The following is a 24279-nucleotide window of genomic DNA, read 5'->3' as shown; positions in this document are numbered from 1 at the left end:
ATTGGTTTATACAATTCGATAAAGGAAGAAGATGCATTAGAAGCCCACGAACAAATTAAAGATCTTACATTTAATGACAAACAAATTAAAGCTAGAATTAAGACCGAATCACTTATGAAAACTCCAACTAGACCAAATGGTGCTCCACAACAACCATTCACCCCATATCAATCACAACACCAAGCTGGTTCATCACACACTAGATATTATAATCAAACAGGTTCAGCTAAACCATGGAGAAATAATTATAACAATAGCAATGGTTATTACAATAATAATACATCAGCCGATCAAACTAACGCCACCACAACAACTGAACAATCACACCAACCACGTAAATACAATAATCGTAGAGAAAATTCAACTAGACCACAAAGACAAAACAGAGACCATTATAATAACACATATAACAATAGTCAAGCTTCAACCTCTAATACCGCCGCTACCACTCCAGCTACTACAGAAAAAACTACAGAAATCACCACAACTACCACCACAACCACCACAACTACCACCACAGAAAAAACAACAGAAAAGCGTCATATTGGTTCAAGAAAACCAAAACAACACACCAGCAATGGTAATAATATAAATAGTGGTTCAACTCAAGTAGTTCCAACCGAAAGAAAAGGTAGCAATATCCATAAAGCAAAGAAATCAAAGAAAATAATAAATCATTCAAATACCGAAACTGATTCAAAAGAAAAACCACAACAAAAACCAACCCAACCACAAACTCCACCAGGACCACAACATTTCCCACCATTAAATGGTAAAGAAGGAACTAGTGTAGAAACAGTTGTTTCTGAATCAACTAAAAAGGAATGGGGTCCAGCCGATAAAAAAAGTGTAGTTCCAGTTGACACTGCTGCCGCTGCTGCTGCCACCACTACCACCACTACTGCTGCCACATCATCACCATCAACCGCTGCTGCTGTTTCTACTACTCCAGCTCCAGCCAAATCATCATCAAGCAAAAAATCCTCACCATCATCCCAACCAAAGAAATCACCATCAAAAGTTGAAGATAAAAAGAGAACCTCTGAAAAGAAAACTTCTGATAAAAAAGTTGAACCAGCTGTTGCTACCCCATCAACTTCATCACCATCAGCTTCATCACCATCATCTGATGAAAAAAAGCAACCAACCTATGCTGATATGATCGCCATGGCTGCTACCAACACTTTACCAGCCGCCACTGCTACTCCAGCCGAACAATCCACCACTACTACCCCAGAACAACAATAAACAATAATATAATAATCACAAATCTATAACAAAAAAAATATTATAAAAAAAAACAATCAATCAATTTGTAGTTTAACATCAAACAGTAGCATCTTCTTTTCCTTTATCTTCAAAAAAAAAAAAAAAAACCAAAAAAACTCACCAACAAATCTTTAGAAACCATATAAAAAATAGTAAAATGATATAATAAACAACACAAAATAATAACAAAAATAATAATAATAATATAATAATAATAATAATAATATAAAACCATCAATTTCTTTTTTTTTTTTTTTTTTCCATTATTAAAATATTCCACTAAATTCTCTTTTTTTTTATTTAATTATTCTTTATAAAAAAAATTTAAAAAAAAATTAAAAACAAATAAAACAAAAAAAAAAAATTAAAAAAAATAATTAAGATATCTTTTTTTATTTAAACTTTATAATAAATCTTTTTTTATAATAAAAAAAACCATTTTTTGGGGTTTGTTCAAAGGGATTTTTTTTTTTAATTGAGATTGGGTTTCCAGGGGGTTTTGTTGAAAGCCCAAAGAAGGGGTTTTTTTGATTTTGGGGAAGATTTGGCAAACAAATATTTTTTTTTTTTTGTTTTTTTTTAAAATAGTGTGGATAGTTATTTTTAACTGTGGTTTAAAAAAGAATTGGAGGATAAAATTGAATAACTTGAGAAGATATTTTTATTTCTGTATTGGATGGCCTGATACTGCACAGAAAAATAGTTATTTATCTACCAAATAAAACCATACTCGCTCTATTTATATTATATTAGTATTAATTTATTGTTTGTTTATTTTAATAAATACAAATAATCAAAAAACTATTCCATTTATATTTATTTTTAAAATAATTTAAATATTTAAATAAAAATAATTTAAATTTTTTTTTTATTTTTTTAAAAATATTTTTTTTTTTAATTTTTAATTTTTTTTTTTTTTTTAAATTTTTTATTATTTTTTTTCATTTTAATATATTTAAAAATTATTTTTATAGTCAATTAGCTAAATTCATTTTTTTTATAAATAATTATTTAGTAATATTACAATAAAATTTAAATTACAATAAAGTTTATAATCAAATAATCAATTTTTGTATATAGAATCATTTGCATTAAAATAAAGATTTTTTTATTTAATTTTTATTTTATTTTTTAAAATTTTTTTCACATTAAATATACAATTTTTTCTCAATAGCTTCTTTATTTTAAACATTAAATTAACAATAAACAGTTTAATAGTAATCAAATACTCCTCCTAATCATATATTTAAATTCAATAGAAGTAGTATATTTTAATAAATTGTGGGTATATATTTTATAACAAATGTGCCAATAATAAAATAGTTTTTACTAATAAAAATTTTAATTTTAAAGTATAAAATTTCAAACAAACCAAGAAATTTAAAAGTTTTATAATAGAAAATTTAAATTTATATAAATAGATACAACAAGCATACCAAAATACACAATAATAAAATAGGTTTAAAAATAAATTTAAAAAGAGGGAAATAATAATAAAAAATACAAAGATAATAGTAGTACTCAAGCCACACCACAACTTTTTTACATATAAAAATTTATTTTTTATTTTTTTTTTAAAAAAAAAAATAAATACTGTATTTATATATTAAAATATATTAAGGTATGTAAAATTTAAAAAAAAAAAAAAACTATTAATCCCACACTCACTATATAGTCACTATAAATATTATAATATATTATATCTCGTAATTTTTTCTTTTAATGTTTTTTGTATTATTTTCACCCAATTGATACATAAAAAAAAAAAAAAGCAAAATTATTGTATGTGTGTTAAACATTTTATTATTTTTTATTTTTTATTTTTTATTTTTTTTTATTTTTTATATTTTTTTAATTTTATACCACACATATAAAGTCAATAATATTATACACAAATAATAATAAATAATAAATTTAAAATACAAAATAGTTTTTTTATATTTAAAATTATAATATTTGGGAAGAGTACACATTTTTTTAAAAAAAAAATTTCACCATAATATTTAAATAATAAAAATAATAATAAAATAAAAAAAACAATAATAATAATAAAATAAAAAAAACAATAATAATAATAAAGAAAAAAAGGAATATAACAATAGTACACCCAAATTTAAATTAATATAGTTGATAAAAGAACAAATTCACTCTTCAAAAAAGTAATAGCGATTATACAAATAAATATAGAACAATTATTATATTATTTTAATTTTTAATTGTTTAATATAATTTTTTTATTTATTTTTAAAATATTTTTTTTTCTTTTATTTTTTGATTATTATATTTTAGGAACAAAATATTTTATATATAAATATAACTAATTCATACAACCAATATATTAAAACTTTAATAATAAAATAATATTTAATAATATAATAAATAGTATAAATAATAATAATTTCATTTTTTCATAATTATATACTTTTATTTAATCAATTCTTTTTTTAATTCCATATTCTTTAAATTAACGATAAATTAATTTTAATTTATTCATATAAAAAAAAAATTGGATTTTGTTTTTTTTTTAATTATTTTTTCCTTAGTTTTCACAAATATTTGCTAATAACCTTAATTTTTCATCCCAAACGTCCATATATAAAATTATAATTTTTTTTTTTAATATTTAAATTATTATTTAATTTTAATTTTTTTTTTTTATATTATTTTAATTTTAATTTTTTTTTTTTTTTAAATATTTAAAATTTTAAATATAATTAATATTAATTTTCAAAATTTATTTTATTTATTTTAATTTTTATTTGTCAAATCTCTTAAAATGCTATATTGTGGATCTATAGGTCATAACAGTAACTATAGCTCTAGTAATATTATGGCCACAAATCAACAGAATATAAATATAAATAATAGTAATAATAGTATAAATATAAATAATAGTAATAATAATATAAATAATAATATAAATAATAATATAAATAATAATAATAACAATAATAATGGTAATTCATATGGGGAAAGTACAACTTCAACTTCAATGATACCACCATCTATTACTACTTCATTAACACCAACACTATCATCCCAACCAAGTAATATTCATAATATAAGTTTACACCAACCAATATTAACCACACAACAAGTTTTATCTCCAATGATGGGAAGTAAAAGAAAATTAGAAGAGGATCCAATTCAAGGCGGGGGTTTATCAGGAAATGATTTTTTATTAAATAGTAATAATGGGTTAAAACCAATTTTAGTTTCTTCACCATTGGCCCAATCACCTGGTTTAACATCGATGCAGATGGCTTTTGCAAATGCATCTTTGTCAACTTCAACTCCATCTACACCATTAAGTATGTCACCTTCATTGGGACCTTGCTCAGCTCCAATGTCTCCTTCAAAAAAAAGTAAAAACTCAAGAAATAGTAAATCGAAATATCTCAGTACTTCGACTGAAGATGGCCAAAATAGTAGATGGGGTAACACTACAAATACAACTACAGGTAAACCATCAAGCCCGGGTATAGTCAAGGGTCCATGGAAAGATGAGGAGGATGCAAAATTAGTCGAGCTTGTTAATAAATGCGGTCCAAAAGAATGGTCTTCTATTGCAGCCAAAATTCCTGGTAGAATCGGTAAACAATGTAGAGAGAGATGGTTTAATCATTTAAGTCCCGAGGTAAGAAAAACCAATTGGACAGCTGAAGAAGATAAGATCATCATAGATGCTCATGCAACTCTTGGCAATAAATGGACAGCTATTAGTAAGATGTTGGACGGTAGACCTGCCAATGCAATTAAAAACCATTGGAATTCCACTTTATTAAAAAGAATTGGGGGCAGCGAATCAAAATCCTCACCTTCAACTTCATCTAACAACAGTAAGGATATCAAAGAGGAGGATGACGATGAAGAAGAAGAAGACCAAGAAGGAAGCTCACCAGTTTTATCACCAATTTCGCTATATCAGTCTGATCTTTCTCAACAAGGTCAATTAAATAACACAATACCACCATTCGCATTATCATCAAGTACAACCACTACAACCACAACTACGACCACAGCAAATAATACATCAAATACCCCAACAACCAATGAACCATTAGTTGCACCAAAAATAATTAGGGCACAAACAACCCCAAATTCTTCACCTTCACTCTCATCTAAAAAATCACATGATAAACAAAAAGTGCCACAATCACCTAAAACATTAGCTAAAAATCAACAACAACAACCAGTCGTAATTTCACAACCACACATCCAACAATTACCAATTGATCAACAAATTCAAAATATTCAAAGTCAATATAACCAACAAAATATTCCACTACAACAACAAAATGTAAATATTCAACAACAACAACAACCAACTTTAGATCAATATCAATATCAACAACAACTAATGCAACAATACCATCAACAATATCTTCAACAATACTATCACATAAATCAACAAAATCAACAAAATCAACAACAAAACCAACAAAATCAACAACAAAACTTTAATTTGCACCAACAACAAGCTCAACAACATATAACACAACAATCACAACAAAATTCTTTTAATAATGTAGATATGCCATTTTCAATTGGAGGTACAAATTCTAATGTGCCACCAACTTCAATCGAAACACACGAAGTACCTTACTATTATGATTATTGGGGCGCTTCAAACACAACTACCCAACCACTTATTTCACATTCTGATACAAGTATACCTACTTCAACCTCAACTACCGCCTCTGGCGGATTTACACATGAGTTTTCATCAATGGACCCAAATAACGATTTTTTACTTTTTGATAGCGATCATAATAGAATACAACCTTTACAACAACACCAACATATTAAACAAGATCATGCGCAAATAAGTCATTTACCTTATCATCCTAGTCCACAACAATCACAGCAACATAATCTTTCTCAATCCCAACCAGCCGTTTCAACACAACAACAAGACCAAGGTTATATAAACTATGATATAAGTAGTTTATTTAATGTTGAAATCTAAAAAAAAACAAAAAAAAAAAACAAAAAGCATTAAAATCATGGTTTAAAATTTTTTTTTTAGACAAATAAAAAAAAGATAAAATAAATAAAGTTTTTGGTGGTTTTTATAACTTTTTTTTTTCTTTTGTAAAATATCAAAAAATCAAAAAAAAAAATAAATATATTATTTTTGTGTATATAATTTAAATTGTTTTGGAGTTTTTTATTTAAGTTTTTTATTTAACTTTTAATTGGAACATTCAACTGAGTTGTAATCTTCATTATCACAATTTTTAAAAGTGTTAATTTTTTTGCATGAACCACCTTGACAAATATTTTCATATGGGACACCATTAATACATAAATAAGTTGTTTGTAGCCCAGATTTATCTATTATTGTTGTACCATTGGTGGCATACCAGTAACCTTGAACACTTTCACAAGCATCATATTGCTTAACTAGGTATGATCCTTTTGGAATTGAGGGCATAGAATCAGATTTGTCTACATAGTAGTAGCTATTAGAGTAACCATAACTGGAACATTGATTTAGAGTAAATATTTTTGAAGCAATTGGATAGTCACAATACAATGAATGGTGAGTAGTTAAATTTATTTGGTCTGAATTATAAATTTCGAAAGTGAACAAAGATGTTGATGCAGAATTGCTACTTCCATTATATAAACAAACAAATTCATTTATACCAAAGCTTACCCCATTTGATTGTTTTATGCATTTATTATCAAAAGAAATATAATTAATAAAACCAAATGATAAATTAAAATAAAATAGAGCAGTTATTATTAAAATTATAAATTTCATTTTTATTAACCCTCTATAAAAATTAAAAAAAAAAAATTAAAAAAAATTAAAAAAAATTAAAAAAAAAGTAAAATTTTGGCAATTATAAACATTTATTAACCCTTAATTTATAAATAATTAGATATTTCATTTGTTGGCCTTAATCATAATTAATATATACTATTACAAATAATGGAGATTTAAATAAATGGTAATTTTCTTGATAATAAAAAAATATTCATTTTAGGGTCTTGGCAGTATTGATTTCCAGAGCTTTGAAAGCTATGTTCTTAAAATGAAAGGGGTTACTCAATAATTTTTATTAAAATATTTTAAATAAAGTTAATTTTTTATTATATAATTTTTATTTTATTTTTTTATTTTATTTTTAGAATCTTTTTTTTTTTTAAAAGTTAATATCAAATACTTCTTTATTAATGTTAAACTAAAATACAACAAAACTAATATAAAGCATTGTTTAGCATTCTAATAAAAGCAGCACCAAAAAAGTTATTTTCTTTGAGATTGTGTCAATTTTTTAAGTGAATTTTGTTTTGATTTATTTCTAAAAAAAGTGAGTTAAAAATCACAATTAATTATTAAAATATATTATATTTTCATATATCAATAAATATTTTGGGTAAATTGGTAAGTGTAGTGATAATTTGTGTTTTTTTAGAAACTAATATTAGTGTTTATTTTATTAAAACTTGGTATGTGTTAATGAATGTGTGTTTTTTTTTTTTTTAGAAATTATTATAAAAGATACTATATTTGTGTTTATTATAATTAAACTATTTTTGATATAAAATTCATTTACATTTTGTATACCCAAAAATTTTTATAAAAATGATATTGGATCCTTTTAAAACAAAAAAATATACACATACAAAATCATATCCATACATATACATTCACATGAATATACACATACATACTCATATTCATATTATTAGTGTAAGAGATTGTATTTTTTTAAATAAAATTTTAAAACATAGCAGGGTTAAAAGTTTTTTACCTTTTCTTTTTTTTTTATTTTTTTTTTAAAGTAGTAAAACAAGTATTATTTCATTAAAGTAAAAATATTTATATTTTAAATTTAAAATATAAATAATTTAAAATATATTTTTAAATATTTTAATTCTTTATTTTGTTTTTGTTTTTGGTTTTGAATAGCTCATATATAAGTCTAATGCCAAGCCGCTGAATACCATACCGATTGAGCTCCATTGTAAATTATTTAAAGAGTGGCCAAAGCAAATAATTGAAACTAGAATAGAAAAGAACTTTCTGGTTGTTGTAATGGTACTACAATTTAATGAACCAAATTTATTTGTTGTTAAGAAAATAAATTGTTGACCAAGAGCGCTAGTAATACAAAAGGCTAAAATTAAGAGAATAATTTCAGGTTGTTCGATAATAAATTGGATTGCTGGAATGAGTTCACCTCTGGCGATTGCAACTAAAGTTAAATAGTTAAATATTAATACTAAAAATAACAATTGTATTTTAAATAAAACTATAGTTACTTGTTGTGAATAAAAATAAATTCCAAATATTTGTATTTAACATCATTCTAGTTGCAGATGGTTTATAAACCTTTACTAAATTATCTTGAAATGGTCCCATTATACCATCCATCATTAATGAAACGAATAAAATAAAATTACCAAAAACATGGTTTGATCCTTCATTTAAAATATTTTTTTTGTTTGAAGATCCTACTAACTAAACATAAGACAAAAATAACTATATTAGTAATTTATTTTTTTAATGTATTTTAAAATACTTACCATAAACAATGAAATACCAAGTGAAATTAAAAAAACAACAACATATTTTAAAGGTGGATATTTTCTTTTGAATAAGATTAAACCCATAAAAATAACTGGAATTGGTTTACATGATTTTGCTAAAACTTGGGTTGGGTAACTAATATAACGAATAGATTGGTTACTTAAAAATGTTGAAATAACTAAAAGAACTGAAACAAAACCATATTTTCTGAATGGTGCTTGATCTCTTGGTTCTCCATTAAACACACAAACAATCCAAGCTGAAAGCATATTAAAGAAACATTGTAGGGCTAATAAAAATGCTGTGAAACTAAAAACTTTTTGATCTGGTCCATATTTATTTAAATTTCTATATAAAAAAAACTATAATGGTTAATAATTAAATTAAAAATAAAACAATATGATATGGAATATATTATAATTGATTATTATTACTGTTTATTATTACTGTTTATTTTTATTTATTGCTATTGTATTGCACTACTATTATTACTATTATTATTATTATTATTATTATTATTATTATTATTATTACTATTATTATTATTATTATTATTATTATTATTATTATTATTATTATTATTATTATTATTATTATTGTTATAATATCATAAAAACATAATAAGTGTTTTAAATTTTATATTATTACAATTTTTCTTGAGTAATACCATAAAGAAGATAGAAAATATATATACCACCCACACAAAAAATAAAGAATAGCTCTTCTTTTAAGTGTTCTCTAAAATATCTAATTTTAGCTTTTATCATTATCTTTATTTTGCAATCCTTTCTAAATGAAAAATATGTTATTATAATAAAAATGACGATGATGGAAATTTTTTGAAAATTTTTTTTTTTTTTTTTTTTTTATAATTTTTTTTTAATAAATTTTTTTTCTTTTGATATATTTTTTTAAAAATAGTTCCAGGATCCACCATATTTATTCCAACTTTTTTAATTTAAGAAACTGCGCACCAAAAAAACCTGATAATGAAACCGAGATAAATATTTTACAATTAGGTTAGCATTTGAGTAATATTTTACAATCACTTACCGCCAGTTTTTTAGCAAAACATTTTCATTACCTAAAATTTTAACCAACCCCCAAAATACATCAAATCTTTATGGAGATTCGATTTGTAATTAATCAATTTTAATAAAAATAATTACAAGAAAATGAAAAGAATAAGAATAAAAAAACAAAGTTTTATTTTATATACATATTTAATTTATTTAATATGTTTTAAAATTAATTTATTTAATATAAATTTTAAAATTAATTTATTTAATATAAAATTTTTTTATTAATTTATTTCTATTTATTTGATGGTTTGTTTTGATATTCCTAAAATTTAAAACAATTAAATTAATAATAAAGTTTAATTTTTTGATATTATAATAGTTTTACTTACTTGTGATAAATCATTTAAACTTAAATTTGATGAAAAAGATTGGCTAAGAGGAATTGACATATTAAGATTTGAAGATGGCTGATATTGTTGTTTTTGATTATTATATTGTTGATTATTATTGTTATTATTTTTTTGTTGCTTGCCATTATTACTATAGTTTTGTTGTTTATTAAAAGAATTTTTTTGTTGTTTTTGATTATTGTGTTGTGGTGATTGCAATTGTTGCTGTTGTGTTTGTTGCTGTTGTTCAATTTGTTGTTGCATTTGTTGTAATTGTTGTTGTTGCTGATATTGATATTGATAGGATGAACCAGTGTTGGCGGTATATGATGATGGAGTATAAAAATTATTAATACTATTTGAGGATGAGGATGAATTATATAAGGTTTGACTAGATTGAGAGGAATATCTTAAATTATTTGATTGTGAAGAGTTATTGTTGAATCTTTGGTTAACACCATAAACCATACTCATACCATAGTTTGGATCAATATAGTTATTATCGTAAATATTATTAACATTTTGACCTGGAATTGGCATTTTACCTTGACCGTAAAGTTTTTTTGGTTTTTGTAAAATTACAGCACTTGGTTTTAAATTGGTGAGTGAGCCCTCCACTAAAACATTCTTGTTTTTGAAGTGAGAGATTAAACTATTCCAAAGTTGATCTTTAGATAAAACTCTAGCATTACCAAGAATAATTAAACCAAAACGTGAACGAGTTAAAGCAACATTTAATCTACGTGGGTCTTGAAGAAAACCGATACCTTGGTGATCATTTGAACGTACACAGGATAAAATAATATAATCTTTTTCACGACCTTGGAAAGAATCGACGCTAGCCACTTCAATATTTTTATAGAGTTCGAGGTTGAGTTTACCAGTTTTTTGCATAAAGCTGGTGATATAGGCACGTTGGCCTTCATATGGTGTGATGATACCAATTTGGTTTGGAGATGAACCCAATTCGAGGAATTTAGTAACAATTTTTTCACAAATTGAAGCTTCGGTTGTATTGATAAATGAGGTACCAGAAGCACTCATTTCTTCAGAGCCAGTACAATTGTAGAAAAACATTGGGTCTTTTGGTTGTGGCCATGGGAATTTTGATTGACTGTCACGATCGGTGTGTGAAAGTTCACTAACAAGCTGGCCCTCATAAGATGTGTTTGATGGGAACTCGGTAAGAGATGGATGCATACGATATTGGATAGTTAAACGCTCTGGGTGATGGCCTAAACGAATAAGACGTTCAAATAATGATTGTGAAAGACCGGCATCAACGACTTTTTTACAAAGTAGGACTGGGCCCAACTGACGATGATCACCTACGAGAATAACTTGCTTGGCACCCATCATGAGTGGAATTAAGCATTCTGGTTCAGAAGCCTGGGTACTTTCATCGATGAGAATATGTGGGAATTTAAATTGAGAGAGACGTGGATCACCAGCACCAACACAAGTTGTACAAATTACATCAGCCTTTTTGAGAATTGCCAACTCCATCATACGACGAAGATAGATATAACGTCTTTCATCTTCGTTATTTAACGAACCAAACTCTTCTTTAAGGTTTCTAAGTTTGTAAAGTTCACCATCTCCCATTTCATCAAGCTTATAAACTTGTTTATGAAGAGTTAAATGCTCTATTGGTGAGGCAACCTCCTCTCTTAATTTACTAGAGAGACGAACTACTTTTAGACCAATTTCGTGAAGTTTACCGGTTAATTGATCAATGGCAACATTTGATGGGGTACAGACCAAAACCTTTTCATTACCTTTAACATATTTGACAAGATGATGAATAATAAAGGATGAGATAACAGTTTTACCAGTACCTGGTGGGCCTTGGATTAAACTTAATGGACTGGTTAATACCTTATTAACAGCATTTGTTTGGGATTCATTAAGACGTGGTAAGTTTTTAATATGAAAGTTGGTTGGTAATTCTATTTCAAGTTTAGTTGGTGGAATTTCTTGATGACCCAAAAGAGCATGATAAAGATAACTTGATAAAGCTTCTTCTTTGATTGCAAATGACTTCATAGCGGATAAAATACGTTCTGAACTAGTTGAACGCCAAACCATTTCCATTCTATAGGAACCTTTGTTGCTATCAATATTACATTTGGTTTTAGTTTCTAAAGAGAGCATATTTTCATTATCGATTCTAATGACACGACCAGTATCTTCCCAATCAGCAGAGCCAGTTGAGTGACTGATAAATTGAAGCTTTAATTCATCACCTGGTACAACTTTGAACTCCAAATCACTACGAGAGAATGGAAAAGTGGCAGTATAACGTTTATTGATAGATTGTTCCCATTCAATATGGATATTGCTTTGTGAGAGAGATTCACGAAGTTCCTTTTCATGTTTAGCCTCCAATTCTATAAGTGGTGAAATAATTTCTTTATATTCGTAAGCATCTTTATAGGCCAATTGTGTACTTGCTGGTTTTTCATCGTCACTTCTAGGTGCTTCAATATCACGAAGGGTGGCCTCTGGATCATTTTTCCAAAACTCCTCCAATCTTAAAATTTGTATTATACTAATTTGTCTTGAACGTTCGACATCATGTTGTGATGGAGTTTTGACTAACCAGCTACAAAATGCCTTTTCTGCACCATTGATTAATGGTTGCCAACTAGACATATCCCAGTTAACCTCTTTTGATGGGCCACTTGCACATGGATCTCTGCAAAGTAAAACTACAACTGATTCTGTTTTAGCAGTAATAAAACCCAATAAAAATATATTTTTACAACCACAATTAAAACATTCTAGTGTTGTGTCACCAAACGAAGATTCTGGATGCAATGAAATCTCTTTATGTTTTGATTTAACCAAATGTGTTATAATATGTGATGACTTAGTTCTACCTTTACCATTGCAAAACCATTTGCCACATGAAGGGTGACAACATTTTACGACTGTAGATAATTCGTGAGTTGAACAATAACTAAATTATTAAGAAAAAATAAAAAAATAAAAAAATTAGTATAACAATCTTGATAATTATTAATATTAAATAATCTATATCTTTTACATACGCGCATGCATGAGGTGGTAACTCTACCTCTTCTTGTGGTGGCTCTTCAAAATTTAACTGTGAGGTTTGGTCTAAAAATAAAGCAGATTGAGAATGGATGTTTTGGGAATTTAAAAAGTCCATATTTTGGGTTGAACCATCAGTTGAGTTAAAAAATGAATTTAATAATGGGTTATTTCCTTCATCTGCCTCGTCGGACTCCTCATCATCATCATCCTCTTCAATGGATGATTCCTCATCATGATTTAACTCTCCATCACTTGAGGAATTGTTGTTAAATTCATTTGAGTCATCATTTGAATCTTCATCCTCTTCATCCTCTTCTTCGCTACCTGTTACATTATCATCTTCATAATCATCTTCATAGACATCATCGTTGTCATCATCGTCATCTTTAAATTGAAAACTAGAATTTACATTATTTTCATTTTCAATAATATTATTTTTAAAACTATTTTGCTGCTGTTGTAATTGTTGTTGTTGTAATTGTTGTAATTGTTGATGCTCTATGTATTTATTACTTTTAGAATTTTGTAGTTCAGCATTATCTGCTTTACCAATATTAAAACCATACATCTAAAATCTTTATTATAAACTAAATTTTAAAAAAGTACTTTATATATTTTAAAAAATATATAATTATATATTTATATATTTATTATTAGTTAATGTTTTTAATTATTATTATTATTTAAAAAAAAAAAAAAAAAAAAAAAAGAAAAAAAAATTTTAAAAAAAGTTTTTTTTAAATTTTTTAAAAAAAAAAAAAAAAAATTAAATTTAAATAAAAAAAAAAATTAATTTTAATTTAGTTTTTAAAAAGAAATAAATATTTTAAGTTTTATTTTAACTATATTAAATATAAATAAACCAATTTGAATATTTTAAAACGAAAAAACCAAAAAATAAAAACCAAAAAAATAAAAAAGTAATTATAAAAAAAATTTTACATATAAAATTATAGTTATTTCCTTTTTTATTTCTTTTTATATTTGTAAAATTTATATTCTATTTGAGAAAATAATATTGTAAATGTATAAATCAATAAAGTAATAAAGTAAAATTTCGAAATTCAAAAAATAAAACTATGAAAAAAAATTAATTTTATTTTTTTTTTTTTTAAAATTTTTTTTTTTTTTTTTTTTTTTCAATTTTTTTTCACTTTTTATTTTTTTATTTTTTTTTTTTTGTTTTTATTTTTTTTTTTATAATATCATATTATTTCTTGTATTATTTTATTTTATTTTTTTTAAATAAAAAATGAATAACTTAACAAGATTAGGAAATCAATTAAAATCAACTAGTAAATTGATCAACAAAAATGTTGTAGGTTCATCAACCCCATCATTTTCAACTGCTGCCACCCAAATGGCTACAGCTCAAGAAAATGTCAGAACCTATGGTGGATTAAAAGATCAAGATCGTATTTTCACCAATTTATATGGAGAACATGATGTCTATTTAAAAGGTGCCATGCTTAGAGGTGATTGGTATAGAACTAAAGATATTATTGACAAAGGCAAAGATTGGATCCTTAAGGAAATGATGGCCTCTGGTTTAAGAGGTCGTGGTGGTGCTGGTAAGTTAAATTAATAAAAAAATAAATAAAACAAAATAGGATTTAATCTAACATAAATTTAAATAGGTTTCCCATCTGGTTTAAAATGGTCATTTATGCCAAAAGTTTTAAAAGGTAGACCACATTATTTAGTTATCAATGCTGATGAAGGTGAACCAGGTACATGTAAAGATAGAGAAATTATGAGACACGATCCACACAAATTAATCGAAGGTTGTTTAATTGCTGGTTTTGCAATGAAAGCATGTGCAGGTAAGTAATTAATTAACGAAACCATTTCAATCAATAATATATTAAACTAATTCAAAAAAATTTTAATTTTTAATTTGGAATTAATTATTTGAAATACAATAAACAATAATCAATGCAACAAATCAATTTAAATTTTCAAATATTTATGAAATCGATACAAACAAATAATTTTTAAAAAACAATATCAAAACCATCATTATCAATATTATAATATTTTTTATTTACAGCTTATATTTATATTCGTGGTGAATTCCATTATGAAGCTAAAGTTTTAGAACAAGCAATCGAAGAAGCTTACAAAGCAGGTTTAATTGGTGAAAATGCATCAGGTACTGGTTATAAATTTGATGTTTACGTACACAGAGGTGCTGGTGCTTATATTTGTGGTGAAGAAACTGCTCTCATTGAAAGTTTAGAAGGTAAACAAGGTAAACCACGTTTAAAGCCACCTTTCCCAGCTATGGCTGGTCTCTATGGTTGTCCAACAACTGTTACCAATGTTGAAACCGTTGCAGTTGCCCCAACTATTTTAAGACGGTAAGTTAATTTTCAACTATATCACATATAATTACAAATTAATTTTTACTAATTATTGTAATTTTTAAAATTAGTGGTGGTGCCTGGTTTGCAGGTTTTGGTCGTCCAAAGAACGCTGGTACCAAATTATATTGTATTTCAGGTCATGTTAATAACCCATGCACTGTCGAAGAAGAAATGAGTATTCCACTCAGAGAATTAATTGATAAGCATTGTGGTGGTGTTATTGGTGGTTGGGAAAACTTAAAAGGTGTTATTCCAGGTGGTTCATCAGTTCCAGTTCTCCCAAAAAATATTTGTGATGATGTTTTAATGGATTTCGATGATCTTAGAAAACACAGATCTGGTTTAGGTACAGCTGCTGTCATTGTCATGAACAAAGAAACTGATATGATTAAAGCAATTGCAAGACTTTCAAAATTCTATAAACACGAATCTTGTGGTCAATGTACTCCATGTAGAGAGGTAATTATCAATCATTCATCATCACTATACCAAATTTAAATTAAAATCATATTAATCGATATCTTTATTTTTAATTTTTAGGGTACTGGTTGGTTATGGGATATCACTGAACGTTTAGTTACTGGTGATGCAAAATTAGACGAAATTGATATGTTAGAAGAAATCTCCAAACAAATTGAAGGTCATACTATTTGTGCTTTAGGTGATGCTGCTGCTTGGCCAGTTCAAGGTTTAATTAGAAGTTTCAGACCAGAAATCGAAGATAGAATTAAACAATTCCAATCAAAACAAAAACATTCACCATTTTAAAATGTATTTAAAAATCATATTTATAAATAATAATAATTTAAAATAATAATAGTAGTAATAATATGAAACAATATAATAATATGAACATGAAATATAAATTTTTTTTTTTCATTAAATAATAAATAATTCAAAAAAATATAATAGTATAAAAAAAAAATAAAAAAAAAAAATAAAAATAAAATTCAAAAAAAATTTTAAAATATAATTATAACCATAATGAATGCATTGATTAAAAATTTGTGTCATTTTATTTATTCATTTTTTGAAAATAATTTAATAAATTATTCGTTTATTTATTTAAAAAAAAAATTAAAAAATAAAAAATAAAAAAATAAAAAACGAAATTTTTTTTTTTTTCAAACATTATTATTATCATTTCTTTTCCAAACAATTAAATAGAAAATGGGAATAGATGGTCTAAGTAATTTTTTTAAAACTGGTTATAAAGAAAGTCGTTTTACCAATTTAGAAATTGAAAATGTAGATCATATTTGTTTTGATCTAAACAGTGTTTTATATTCACTTAAAAAACCAACAGTAACCAACATTTTAAACATTGAGGAAAAGTTGGACCAAGAAATAAGGAAGTTTAATCCAAGACAATCAGCTTTCTTTTCATTGGATGGTCCCGCACCAGTTTCAAAAATGCCACTTCAAAAAGAAAATAGAATAAAGGTAATAAATAATTTTTTATTTTTTTTCAATTTTTAATTTTCAATTTTTAATTCAATTTTTTTTACAATTGTAATATTTAGAGAAATTCAGAGGTTATAGAAAATTTAAAGTATTTTGCAATTCAAAAAAAAGAAATTAGTGATGATAAAGATAAACATTTATTAGAATTTGTAGACGATAATTTAATCGAAGGAACAGAATACAGGTCAAATATTTCGCCAGGCACAAGATTTATGGGTTGTATCAAATCATTTCTTTATTATTATTTAACAAAACAAAGATTAGGTAATTTCCCACAAAAAGCATATATATCAGGAGCAGATAGAGCTGGAGAAGGTGAATGGAAAATATTTGAATATTTAAATAATTCAAAGTATAATGTAAATGATAAAGTAGTAATTTTTTCAAGGTAAATATAAAAATTATAAAAAAAACAAAGAAAAAATTAAATAATATTTTATTAACATTTCCTTTTGTTATTTATAGTGACTCCGATTTAATTATTTCGGCATTACTTTCGAAATTTAATTATATTTTTTTATATAATGGATCTCAAATTATAGATATATCAAAAATCAAAGAGAAATTTTTTAAACTTACAAATTCAGAAACTGATGAAGAAAAAAGACAAGTACTTGTAGATTTTACAGTTTTATCAATGTTTAGTGGAAGTGATCATTTCCCAAAGTTATTATTTTTCGATTTAAAAAAGTCATGGGATATCTATTTAAAGTGTAGTAATGGTAAAAGATTGTATGATGAAAAAACAGCCGAATTAAATTTAGAACTATTAAGAACAATAATTGAATACACAAAGTATCCAGCTCTAAAGGAAAGTGCTAGAGTTGTTGAAAGCAAATCATGGGACATTGTTACACAACTTTACGGTCTATTTTCAGAAAAAAACTTAAGACTTACAGGAAATTCAATTTATTTAGAGGGAGAGTTACTTCATACAGATATTAATCAAAAAGAAGCAGTTTCAAATTTTTTAAAAATAGATCACCCATTTTGGAAAGAAAAACAAGAGAATCTCGAAAAAATAAATGACCCCAAAAAAAAAAAATATTTAATGAAAATATTCAATATTCTTATTGGTGATAAAGATGATTTTGCATCAATAGAAGAACCCAAAGCAAGTCTTAATTTAATTGTTCAAGCCATCCAATGGAACTTTAATTATTTCATGGGCAAATGTAATGATTTTTCATTTTGTTTACCTTTCACCAAATTTTCAGCCGAAACATTCCTTTCAAATAATACCACCGAGCAATCACCTATAGCAGTAAATGACTCACCTGACCCACTACCACCACTTTTATATGGTTTCTTAATTATGGACTATGCAAATAAACCCTTATTACCAAGCATACTTTATAAACTATATACCAAATTCCCAAAGTTCTTTAGTTTTTATAGAGGAGAACTCAAAAGAGAGTTTTATAAAGAACATTCTATTTCAAATATCAAAAAGGAATATAATGAAATTGTAAACAGTTCTTATTTAACACAATTCCAATGTTCACAATTATCAAGCCAACCCACTATTCAATTTGATTTTTCAACTCAAAAGAATTTAATAACTATATCAAAAGAAATTAATAACACAGGTAATACCTTTAAGCCAATTAGAACCATTTCACCGATTCCATTTAACCACACTTCAAAACATATGATTGCCGATGATAGGGTTTTAAATTCATTAAATTCGTTTTTTTCAAATTATTATATAAATAATAAATTTAATGAACCTGCAAATAATAATAAATTAAACAATAATAGTAATAATAATAAATTTAATAACAATAATAATAATAATAATAATAATAATAGTAAATTTAATAATAGTAAATTTAATAATAGTAAATTTAATAATAATAATGATCATAAAAATAGATTAAATAATAATTATAATGGATTAAATAATTTTGGTAATAGTAACTTAAACAATATACCAAAAGAAATAGGAAAATCCCAAAATAGATTATTTTCAACTAAAAAACAATTTAATGGAAGTGTTTTATTTAAATTCAGTACAAATATTTTTAAATTAATAAAGAAACTTTAATACCATTCAAGGTAGTTGGTTAAAATAATTATTTTTAATTTTTTTTTAATTTTTTTTTAATTTTCTTTTTTTTTTTATTATTTTTTTTTTCCATTATTTTTACATTTTTTTTTTCCACTTTATTTTTTTATTTTTTATAATAATAATCAGGATATTTATATTTCCTTATTCTATATATATTTATATTTTATATATTCCATATAGTTAAATAATATAATAAACCAATTATTTGCTTGTAATATAGTTTTGTTTTTTTATTTTTTTATTTTTATTATTTATTTTAAACAAAACCCTTTTTCAAAATTTTTTATATTTATAACCATCAAACAATAATTTAGAATGGATAAAATTTCACAATACGAAAGCTTAATTGCCCAATTAGAAAAAGAAGTTAAAGAAATTGAAGCAAGACAACTTTTAAAAGAAAATGAAATTCGTTCATTAGTTGATTTAGCAATTTCATCAAAAAGTCCCAATGCCCAAATTAACAGAGATCAAATTGATAAACTTTTTAGAGAATCGGTATGTATAAAAAAAAAAAAAAAAAAAAAAAAAAAAAAAGGTAAATATATATATATTTTTTATAAAATATTAATAATCATTATTTTTATAAAAAAAAAAAAAAAGATTTCAGATTTAAAATTAAAAGCAGAAAAAATTCAAAAATTAGAAGAATATAAACAAGAAATTATTACAAGTTTATTGGTTGAACCAAAATCACCAAATGATGTAAGCATTATCAGTGTTTGGGAACAATTAAAAGTATCCTCATTTAGAAAAGTTGATAATACAAACACAGATTCAAACTATACCTATAGCAGTGTTATTTTGAATGAATCAGAAAATGAAAATTCATCCCCTGTTCAAACCAAAGCCAATAATGAAGAGGAAGAGATTATTAGATGGGAAATTGATAGAAATGAAATTTCATATAATCGTGAAGCTAAATTAGGTAGTGGTGCATTTGGTTCAGTTTATAAGGGTATTGTTAGAGGTAAAGAAGTTGCAATTAAAAAGTTAACCCAAACTGTTTTCGAAGAAAATACAATGAATGAATTTAGAAAAGAAGTTAGTTTGATGGCCAAACTCCGTAATCCACATCTCTTATTATTTATGGGTGCTTGTACCACCCCAGATGATCTATCTATTGTTACAGAACTAATGCCAAAAGGCTCAGTTCATTCACTTTTACGTGCCAAAGAAGATTCTCCAGATTTCATTACTTTCAAACGTGCAATTTTAATTGCTCGTGATACCGCTCTTGGTATGACCTGGCTCCATGCCTCCAACATTCTCCATCTCGATTTAAAACCAGCCAATCTTTTAGTTGATCAAAACTGGGTCGTTAAAGTTGCAGATTGTAAGTATTTAAAAACTTTAATACACATTCATAAAAATTTTTTAAATAATTTATTAATTTTTTTTTTTTAAAAAAATAAAGTTGGTTTAAGCAAATATATGAAAAAAGGTGCAACTCAAAGTGGTCAAGCAGGTTCACCACTATATATGGCCCCAGAAATGTTATTAAATCAACCCTATGACGAAAAAGTTGATGTTTTTTCATTTGTTATTCTTCTTTGGGAACTTTTAACAAAACAAGAACCATACAACAAATTATATAGTAGCTACCCACAATTAGTTGAAGGTGTTGTTAATAAAAAGAATAGACCAATCATACCAGATTATTTCCCATCACGTTTAAAGGATCTCTTAAATAGATGTTGGGATCATCATCCAGCCCGTCGTCCATCATTTGCTGAAATTACAAAATCAAAATTTTTAGAATCAATTTTAATCGATGGTTTAATTCTTGACCCAAGTGGCCGTCAATTTTGGGCTCAATATTATTTAGGTAAAGAAGAAGCATCATGGAACTCATTCATTATTAATTTCTCATTATTCTGTGGTTACGAATCTCATTTACACTCAGACGATATTAAACTTAAATTCCTCAAATTACTTTTAGTTCCAAGCGATAGCGATGTTGTTACAATTGATATGTTTGGTAAAATTTTAACTTGGTGTGGTCCACTTACAAATGGTAAAGATTTCTTTGAAAAGGTCTATTCAATTTGTTCCATCAAAGGTTTCCTTGGTCAAACTTCATCAAAGAATGCAAATACTTATTTAGCAGGTAAAAAACCAGGTACATATATCCTTCGTTTCAGTAGCGATCCAGGCTCATATGCTATCTCCTATTTAAATAAAAACAAAGAAATCGTCCATGCTCGTGTCATTTACAAACCAGGTTCAGGTTATATTCATCATGGTGGTCAAACTCACTATTCAACTTTGGATGATCTTATCAAAAATACATTTAAATCATTAGGTATTAAAGAACCATTTGAAGGTGGTCCATTCCATGCTTTATCGGTTGCTGCTAGTAAAGGTCCAAATTTTAATGTTGTAGGTTCATATATTGCTGTTTCAAATGGTAAAAAAATTTAAATAAAACGAAACAATTTAAAACAATTTTATATTTTTTTTATGTTTAAACATTATAATTTTATATTTAATTAAATTAATTACTTAAATTATTGTTTTTGTTTATTGTTTTTATAGTTTTATTATCGCTTAATTAAAAAATTTGAAAGTTAAAATAGGATAACAAAAACTAAAAGGGTAAAAAAGATAGAAGTAAAAAAATACTTTATTTCCAACCTATTGTATCTATTCATTACATTTTAAATTAAATTTTAAATTTTGTGCTTGTGCATCTGTGTGTGCATATATGAGAATGTTTTTTGTTTTAAAAGTATCCATTTTCATTATTCAACTTGAATCTTTCGACAATACCCGATTTAAATTAAAAATTTTATTTATATATTTTTAAAGTTAATTTTATTTAAAATTTATCAATTTTGATTTTATTAATGAAACTGGACCATTTTTTTGAATATTTATAGGTTTTAATACAATAGGTGGTTGTTTGGGTTGTTGGTAAAGCTGTGGTGATGAAATCGATCTTCTTTTTTTTGTTGAGCCAGGTGATGGAAATGGTGATAGAGGTTCATTTGGTATGATTGGTGGTGGAATTTGCTCTGATAATGTATACCTATAAAAAATGGGTGCTTTTTGATTTCTGCAATTGTTGGTGTATTATTTCTGCAATTGTTGCTATAATTGAGAGTATAAAATAACAAAATATAAAATATCCCAACCAACTGCTCCATTATAAATAATTATGATTACTTTTATTCAAGTGGTGTGGACCCCACTTTAAGTATTTTTTAAAAAAAAGAAAAAAAGAAAAAATGTAATGTGTATAGTATTACTTAAATACAATTTAAATAAATCTTTATTTAAAAAAAATATATATATAATATTATTATTTAGTTATTATTATGATTGGTTGTTTTTTTTTGGAGTTTTTTTTTTTTTTTTTTTTTTTATTTTTTTATTTTATTCTTCTTATTATAAACATTTCTTTTTTATTGAACATTTGCATAGAAACTTTTTAAAAATTTTATCTATGCTTGATTTGGTCCTTTAATTTTTTTTACTTAGAAGCAGTTAAAGTGTTGCTTAACCAATCAAGACCTAATTATTTAAAAAAAAAAAAATGTTGGTTATTAAAATGATTCAAATTTATATTATAAATGTATATTATTAATAATTACCTTCGTAAAGACCGTCACCTGAGGTGGCACAGGTTGATTGGATGTACCATTTTCTTTGACGGAGAGCGTGGAGATTGAGTTTATCTGTGACTTCAGCAACGCTCATGGCATTTGGAAGATCTTGTTTGTTACAGAAAACTAAAAGAACGGCATCACGTAATTCATCTTCATTGAGCATTTTTTGGAGTTCATCACAGGCTTCTTGAATTCTTTCTCTATCGTTTGAATCGACGACAAAGATGAGACCTTGAGTATTTTGGAAATAATGTCTCCATAATGGTCTAATTTTATCTTGACCACCGACATCCCAAACGGTAAAGTTAATGTTTTTGAATTCGACTAAAATTATGAAAAAAATAAAGTTTATATTAATATACTGAACAAATTTTGGATGAATTTAAATTATTAATTGCGAAGTAGGCAGGTATTAATTAAAATTTTAACTATTTTTCCCTCTTTTTTTCTTTTATATTTAAACTATCTATACTATAAATTTTCTATCTGGTTATACTGTTAATTGATATTATAACTTGATATACAAATGTAATTTAAATTGTTGTATTTGAAGAAAGAAAAAAAAGAAAAAAAGATAATCTGCCTATATATCGCATGTAATAACCAATTTCTTGCTGTTTTTAAACTATTAACTTACCAGTTTCGACATTGAAACCAATAGTTGGAATTGTGGTAACAATCTAAAAATGAAAATAAAAAATAGATTGTTAGTAAAAATAAAAAAAAAATACTTTAATTTTTTTTAATTACTTACTTCACCTAATTTGAGTTTGTATAAAATGGTAGTTTTACCAGCGGCATCAAGACCGACCATTAAAATTCTCATATCTTTTTTGCCAAAGAAACGGCTGAAAAGTTTACCAAAAGCGACACCCATTTTAAATTCTGTATATATAAATAAAAATAGATGATTAATATATTGAACGAACTGAATATGTAAAAAATAGTGCACAGACAATAAAAAAATTAAACTTTGTTAAAGTACAAAAAAAAAAAAATCAATCGATATATAATAGAAAAAAATAAAAAAAATAAAAATTTTGAAAAAAAAAAAATAAAAAAAAATAAAAAAAATTTTTAAAAAAAATTTAAAAAAAATATTAAAATAAAATAAAAATTATTGAAAAAAATTGGTTGAAGTTTTAAGTGATGCACAGCTGGCTTTTCTCTATATTATAAAAAAAATATTGTGTGTATATTTATTGAGTTTGTAAAAGAAACTATTTTTTGTGTTATGTGTGTGTTTAATTTTATAATAAATTGAATTTATTTCATTTCAAATTTCTTTTAAATTATAAATAAATTATAATAAAAAAGAATTGAAATATTTTTTTAAAAAATTCTATTTTTATAATCTTACATTTAAAAAAAAAAAAAAAAAAATTTATAGTTTTATTGTAATTTTAGTGATATATAATTTGTTTTTACTGTATTTAAAATTAAATAATATACCAATTGAATGATATTAAAAAAATTTTAAT

The 24279-nt window shown here is 25.0% G+C and overlaps 9 protein-coding genes across 9 annotated transcripts; 5 read left to right on the top strand and 4 right to left on the bottom strand.

The window, feature by feature from the left end:
• On the top strand, nt 1–1248 carry DICPUDRAFT_158472 (uncharacterized protein; the record flags this gene model as incomplete). Its single annotated transcript, XM_003293540.1, has 1 exon — nt 1–1248. A coding segment is annotated over one exon (1248 nt), but the record flags the coding sequence as incomplete, so codon positions are not given.
• A 994-nt stretch (nt 1249–2242) lies between these two features.
• Nucleotides 2243–6373, top strand: DICPUDRAFT_93079 (uncharacterized protein). Its single transcript, XM_003293539.1, has 3 exons — nt 2243–2550; nt 2623–2890; nt 4068–6373. Exon 3 carries the CDS (start codon nt 4100–4102, stop codon nt 6236–6238), a length of 2139 nt encoding a protein of 712 aa, XP_003293587.1. The 5' UTR covers nt 2243–2550; nt 2623–2890; nt 4068–4099; the 3' UTR covers nt 6239–6373.
• A 35-nt stretch (nt 6374–6408) lies between these two features.
• DICPUDRAFT_93078 (uncharacterized protein) lies at nt 6409–7043 on the bottom strand. The gene has a single exon (XM_003293535.1). The coding sequence runs from the start codon at nt 7037–7039 to the stop codon at nt 6464–6466; it is 576 nt and encodes a 191-aa protein (XP_003293583.1). The 5' UTR covers nt 7040–7043; the 3' UTR covers nt 6409–6463.
• A 1120-nt stretch (nt 7044–8163) lies between these two features.
• Nucleotides 8164–9084, bottom strand: DICPUDRAFT_42238 (uncharacterized protein; the record flags this gene model as incomplete). Its single annotated transcript, XM_003293534.1, has 3 exons — nt 8164–8480; nt 8548–8746; nt 8812–9084. 3 exons carry the CDS (start codon nt 9082–9084, stop codon nt 8164–8166), a joined length of 789 nt encoding a protein of 262 aa, XP_003293582.1.
• A 1045-nt stretch (nt 9085–10129) lies between these two features.
• On the bottom strand, nt 10130–13854 carry DICPUDRAFT_84133 (uncharacterized protein; the record flags this gene model as incomplete). The annotated part of the gene is made up of 4 exons (XM_003293533.1): nt 10130–10159; nt 10227–10906; nt 12086–13188; nt 13280–13854. 4 exons carry the CDS (start codon nt 13852–13854, stop codon nt 10130–10132), a joined length of 2388 nt encoding a protein of 795 aa, XP_003293581.1.
• Nucleotides 13855–14538: 684 nt separating this feature from the next.
• Nucleotides 14539–16420, top strand: DICPUDRAFT_158468 (ubiquinone oxidoreductase; the record flags this gene model as incomplete). The annotated part of the gene is made up of 5 exons (XM_003293538.1): nt 14539–14857; nt 14924–15109; nt 15337–15646; nt 15721–16111; nt 16193–16420. The coding sequence occupies 5 exons, from the start codon at nt 14539–14541 to the stop codon at nt 16418–16420; spliced, it is 1434 nt and encodes a 477-aa protein (XP_003293586.1).
• Nucleotides 16421–16822: 402 nt separating this feature from the next.
• Nucleotides 16823–19163, top strand: DICPUDRAFT_158467 (uncharacterized protein; the record flags this gene model as incomplete). Its single annotated transcript, XM_003293537.1, has 3 exons — nt 16823–17095; nt 17176–17504; nt 17582–19163. 3 exons carry the CDS (start codon nt 16823–16825, stop codon nt 19161–19163), a joined length of 2184 nt encoding a protein of 727 aa, XP_003293585.1.
• Nucleotides 19164–19502: 339 nt separating this feature from the next.
• Nucleotides 19503–21611, top strand: DICPUDRAFT_158466 (SH2 domain-containing protein; the record flags this gene model as incomplete). Its single annotated transcript, XM_003293536.1, has 3 exons — nt 19503–19685; nt 19791–20523; nt 20605–21611. The coding sequence occupies 3 exons, from the start codon at nt 19503–19505 to the stop codon at nt 21609–21611; spliced, it is 1923 nt and encodes a 640-aa protein (XP_003293584.1).
• Nucleotides 21612–22395: 784 nt separating this feature from the next.
• arfA (ADP-ribosylation factor 1) lies at nt 22396–24279 on the bottom strand. Its single transcript, XM_003293532.1, has 5 exons — nt 24160–24279; nt 23553–23683; nt 23436–23478; nt 22784–23122; nt 22396–22703 (listed from the first exon to the last, which is right to left on the bottom strand). The coding sequence occupies exons 2-5, from the start codon at nt 23673–23675 to the stop codon at nt 22663–22665; spliced, it is 546 nt and encodes a 181-aa protein (XP_003293580.1). The 5' UTR covers nt 23676–23683; nt 24160–24279; the 3' UTR covers nt 22396–22662.

This window comes from Dictyostelium purpureum (genome assembly GCF_000190715.1).
Source record: "Dictyostelium purpureum unplaced genomic scaffold DICPUscaffold_443, whole genome shotgun sequence".
Classification (NCBI taxonomy): domain Eukaryota; phylum Evosea; class Eumycetozoa; order Dictyosteliales; family Dictyosteliaceae; genus Dictyostelium; species Dictyostelium purpureum.
The sequence above is the reverse complement of the archived record's forward strand: the minus strand, read 5'-3'. Positions and strand labels throughout refer to the sequence as shown.

Excerpts from the sequence above, each read along its gene's own strand:
- arfA (XM_003293532.1), bottom strand. The coding sequence starts at position 23,675 with ATGGGTGTCGCTTTTGGTAAACTTTTCAGCCGTTTCTTTGGCAAAAAA. Across the intron at positions 23,123-23,435 it reads TGGTTTCAATGTCGAAACTG|TCGAATTCAAAAACATTAAC; the intron begins GTAAGTTAATAG and ends TCATAATTTTAG. Across the intron at positions 22,704-22,783 it reads AGGTGACGGTCTTTACGAAG|GTCTTGATTGGTTAAGCAAC; the intron begins GTAATTATTAAT and ends TTAAATAATTAG.
- DICPUDRAFT_93078 (XM_003293535.1), bottom strand. The coding sequence starts at position 7,039 with ATGAAATTTATAATTTTAATAATAACTGCTCTATTTTATTTTAATTTA.
- DICPUDRAFT_93079 (XM_003293539.1), top strand. The coding sequence starts at position 4,100 with ATGGCCACAAATCAACAGAATATAAATATAAATAATAGTAATAATAGT.